The sequence below is a fragment of the Chaetura pelagica genome, unplaced genomic scaffold, assembly GCF_000747805.2.
Source record: "Chaetura pelagica isolate M959 unplaced genomic scaffold, ChaPel_1.0 scaffold76, whole genome shotgun sequence".
NCBI classification, from domain to species: domain Eukaryota; kingdom Metazoa; phylum Chordata; class Aves; order Apodiformes; family Apodidae; genus Chaetura; species Chaetura pelagica.
In genome coordinates this window covers 10,385,701-10,390,718 of record NW_009970723.1, presented here as the reverse complement: position 1 = coordinate 10,390,718, position 5,018 = coordinate 10,385,701, and the positions used below count along the sequence as shown (strand labels likewise).

The window sequence follows — 5,018 nt, the reverse complement described above, 5'->3', positions numbered from 1 at the left end:
TGAACTGAAATAAAACGTACAGTTCTTTCTAGTGTTTTGAAAGCTGTAAGCATTTGTTGGTTTAATGGGACTTCAGCGTTTCTGTTGAGCTACTCTGTACATGACTGGTGAGAGTCCCTGGCTGGGGTATTCAGAGTAACTGTAGCACACAGTGAAACATACACTGGTGTTTTTAGTCTTATGAACATTAGATGCTGTGTCTTCTGTTGAATGCCATGGGTATTTATGTGTGCTTGTTAATAGATTTTGTGTTGTTTTATGTTCAGTTTAGTTAGCTTGTGGACTTCTCAATTCTCCTTTAGAAAAACCGATGGAGGAAGAGGAGGGGATGCTGAAGATGTAGTGTAGTACTTCTGCAAAGGGTGACGTGGAGATGTGAAATACTGTGAAAGAACTGGACTGGCCTGAGAGCTGCTGCTTTGGGTCACAGGACCATCTTTTTGCTCAGTGTTAAGCACTGTGATGCTACGGGTCCAGAAATTCTTGCAACACTAGTGTATTTCCAGGTGTAGTTGATGTGTCATAGAAACTTAATTTTCATAATGGTTTAAGGGCTTTTCATGTGTATTTACTGGTCGTCGTTCTCCCTCCTGTAGTAGAAGGTCATTTGTCCTTGTGGGAAGGCCTGCATGACAGGCTTGTTATAGTCACACAGTGTGTCTCAGGAGTGCCAAACTTACAGGCTGCATAGAGAGGCAGTGATGAACCAGCCAGCCTTCTGGGAACATTAGGCTTTACTAGTTGTCCAGAATACTATGAGCTTTACTAGCTGTCCTGTGCTTGCATAGTGATTCTTGTGCTTCTGGGAGAGCTGCACAACTGGATCATGTGTGGGCAGTGAGGGACTGTGAGAAAGATAATAGCGGAAAGTGGGCTGCTGGTTTATGTAACCAGGCTCTGCAGCCTGCTCCCTTGGTGTGCCCAGATCCTGCCTGGCGTCTGGTCTGGGGATTGGGTGCAGGCTGAATTGGGTGGCCCCGTGAGCTGCATGCTTGTGGAGGGTTGCCGTTGTAGGGTATGCTGCTTTGCTGCTCCCTGAAATGGGGTTTTTGTAGCTCATTTCTTCTTATGGATCTTCTAATGGTAGGTGACAATAGTGTTTGCTTACTTTATGCTGCTGTGTTGTGTAGAGTAATGGCTTCCAATGGGAGCAGTTTTACTTCTTTATAAGTATGTACATACTTAAAGTTGGCTGAAAACGAAGAAGGATGGCCATCTATAATATATATCTATATATCTATATATATACATCTATATATAGCATTGAATAAGGGGGGATGACCTATCATTCTTGCCATTCCCAACTCCAGAGCAGATCATGAGTCCATACACCGGAAGACAGTAATACAACTTGGGTTGTACTTCAATTGCCTTTCTTGAAACCTATGTTAAGTTTCAGAAATAAAGGCCAAGTCTTAAGCTTTAAAAAAACAAGCAAACAACAAATGCCCAGTATTTTGCTGTACCCGTGGAAATAAAAGACTAAGTTTCTATTAACTATAAAATAAATGTTAATTGTTCTGACTATTGAAAACTTTTCAAAAGTAAACCTTGTAGAGAAGGAAACTTTAGAATGGGTTACATAATTCTGATGTGTGTTTTAAGAGAGATACTAAAACCAGAGTCTTTACACAGCAAAGATCTTGAAGGGGATGTCTGCTGTATGTGAATTCCTGGAGTTGTAGGCCTTATGGAGGCATAGTACAGACAAAGTACATGACTGCTTTGTGCTCATGGTTATGACTATTGGCAGTAGTTTCTCACATTTTTAGACTAAATATCTTCTTTTTGTTTGTAGATATGGCTCGTGGACAGCAGAAGATTCAGTCGCAGCAGAAAAATGCCAAAAAGCAAGCTGAGCAAAAGAAGAAACAAGGGCATGATCAGAAGGCTGCAGCCAAGGCTGCTTTGATATATACCTGCACTGTCTGTAGGGTAAGAGGAACTCAATGCAAGCTATTATTGTAGGCAGGTCTGTCTTCCAGCCTAGAGCAGAATTTTTAGATTATATAGTGGAAACTGAAGTACTCCTTAAGTGGCTGTCTAGGTTGTTGCTGTAAGTGTTTGCATCTGTTACGTGACTTGCTTACAGATTACTCAGCTATACTGATAACTAAGGTGTAAGAAAGTTTGAGAAGTCATATACAGAACTGTTTTGGATAGGGTTTTTTTTTTAAATTACAGGGGTCTGCATGTGCTGTAGTATAACATATAAAATGCAAAAAGTGTGAAATCACTTCCTGTTTAATCTCTAGATGGAAATATATTTTCTTTGTGGTGGAGTTGGCCTGTCTTAGAATTGCTGTTCATTTGTGTTGATGTAGAGAGGAAAAGTGTTGGTGCCAAAAGCTTTAGTGTAAGTTTGATACACAGCAGCTTCTAGTAGAATAAATGACTTGACAAGAGAACAGAAATGTGAGCACTAATCAGATTATACTTTCCTTCTGGCTTGTTTTCTTGAATGTGCTCATTTTGGAGCTGAAGGATAAACTTGGCAGTTTCACTTAAATGGTCAGTCCCAAAATAGATTTGTCACTTGGAGTGTCTTAAATAAGATTCCAAATCAAGGCCTGCTCACTTAAGTACTTGTAACTAGCTCCTCTTCATTGTGAAGTCAATCTGTAGCAGCAATCAGTCTGGCTTTTGCTGCCTGCAGCTGTGTAGTAGCAATGGTCTGAGATAGCTTGTGGCAAGTAGAGGATCGGTCTATGCCACATAACTCTTTGGCCTATTGATAAAACAAAATAAACAGCTTCTGTAAAGATCTTATTCTGAAAGGGATAAACATTTCTCTTCTAGATGTAAAGAAAGAAAATGGTGAGGAGGTAGTTTTTCCACCAAACTAGTGTGTGAGGTGTAAGATCTGCGGCGAAGATTCTAGCTAGAATAATACTGTTGATAAACATGCCAAAAACAGTGTGATACTAGTGCTTAAAAGTGTCTCTCTGGAAATCTGGGGTTAAATATTCTCTCTTAATGTGCAGCTAAACTGATGGTGCTTCTGTCACTAGAGTGTTGTCATTGAGGAGAAAATTTGCTTCAGAAAAAATAAAATAAAATATGGGGGGCGGGGACAGGTTGGCTTTGTAGTATCATTTAACTCTTGTACTGTGCATAAAGTTAAATGTTTCTCTTTAATCAGACACAAATGCCGGATCCCAAGACCTTCAAACAGCACTTTGAAAGCAAGCATCCTAAGACTCCACTTCCTCCAGAATTGGCTGATGTTCAGGCATAAAGTTGTCTACAGGTCATTACCTTACTTTTTAAGTGATTGTCTGAGAAAGGTATATTAGGAATTAGTTTCTTTTACCAGCAGCAACTGGGACTTCAAGCTTGCTTCATTTCCTTTAATACAAAAATTAATTATAAACTTATACCCCTGAACTCCCCTCTTACACAGGAGAAGCAACTAATATGTAGATGAAATGGCTGTGGCATTGCACTGAGCATGGAGGTTGTTTTAAAAGGGATTAATGTTATTTCAAGTGGTCATTTTTAGAGTTTTAGGAACGCTTTACTATTTAGTTCTTGCTTTGAAATGTTAGTTTTGCTTTGAACAGAAAGCATACAATTAATACAATCTGTTGCTACAAAGCATGTAATGGAAATAGTTGTTTAGTATATTTCTAACAATTGAGCCTTCTTTCTGAAGCTATGTAAGTGAATGCAGATTATTCTATTTTCAAATACAAGACTGAATCTCAGTGTTAACTGTAGAAGAACTATAGATTTCTTAATGGCCAGTTGTTAGGCTGTTAACTGAAAGGGGTTACAGTAAAAGGCTGCAGTGAGGTAAAAAGCAGTATTATGGTATTTCATTCACATAAAGGTAAAGTGCATTGTGTAATGGTTCAGCTTAACTGAGTTATTCTTGTTTTTTATAGGTGAAATCATGGCACCTATTGACTCCTCTACTGTCAGACCTTACATAACAAACCTGCAGCTGCTTTTCTAAAACTGTTGATGAGCAAAAATGAAGGGGCTACAGAAACATTCATATTTTTATGCTGTTCCCTCTTGGGCTTCATGCAAAGACAATTCTGTGTAAATGTACAGTCGTGCCCTATTTGGAAATCCTGAAAAAATCAGTCCATACTTGTTATAAAAAATTTTTTACAATTGTAATTATATTGATGTTCATATTGTGTAAAATAACTCATTTAATAAAGTAGTACTTTGATTTTACAATATCACAGGTTAAATCCTTGTAGAAGTTCTGTTTCAACTTTCTGCATTATCTGCCTTATAAAATAATAGAAAATACAAAGTGGAATTTTCCCCATCCTGCCAAAACATGAGCAGTATCATTCCACTGAAAGTAATGTACATTACAGTAAACTAATCTTGAGAGGAAAGCTGCTCAGATTTACTGTTCAGTGTGCTGCCTGCTTGAGCCCAGTTACTTGTTGTCAAGTTGCTGGCTTAAGGCACAGCAGGCTCCCTAGAAGCTGCACAAGAAGTGTGAGACTTCCTTCTACACTTCTGTGTGTTGGAGTCTAATACTGCAAGCCATTTCCAGTGGGATACCTTTACTGTGAGGGATCATGTTCCTTGAAGTCATGCACTGGAGAGACTTCTTGTGCTTGTTATTTGTATTTGGTAGACGGCTGAGGAAGCTGAGAGGTGGCAGGACTGAGTGCTTCTGGGTGTACTGGCTTGAAAAATGTTTGCAACTATGTTAAAGCGACTCCGTTGAAGAATTGATTTGAACAGTTTTTTTAATGGTATTTTGAGCAGTCAACCACATGTTCCCCCTCAAATGTGTCTGGTTATTTCAGTAGCAACTCTTCAAGAAATACGCAAAACAGCCAGCCATTAATAACTTTTCTTTACAACCAGCTTAAAATAAGCCTTTTGGAAAAGAGCCCAAGTAACTAAAATAATATGGCTACTTTAAGAAATCGGATGTGATTAAAGTTGCATTGACAAGAAAAGGCTGGATAATAACTCTGGCCAAGAGCATTTGAACAGCTAAGCATAATTACCCTTAAAGTGTTCTGGGTTCATTTCTAATC

At 38.8% G+C, this 5,018-nt stretch overlaps 1 protein-coding gene across 1 annotated transcript; it reads left to right on the top strand.

The window, feature by feature from the left end:
- The first annotated feature begins 1,755 nt into the window (after positions 1-1,755).
- ZNF706 (zinc finger protein 706) lies at positions 1,756-4,259 on the top strand. Its single transcript, XM_010006457.1, has 3 exons — positions 1,756-1,935; positions 3,143-3,250; positions 3,888-4,259. The coding sequence occupies exons 1-2, from the start codon at positions 1,801-1,803 to the stop codon at positions 3,236-3,238; spliced, it is 231 nt and encodes a 76-aa protein (XP_010004759.1). The 5' UTR covers positions 1,756-1,800; the 3' UTR covers positions 3,239-3,250; positions 3,888-4,259.
- Positions 4,260-5,018: the final 759 nt, after the last annotated feature.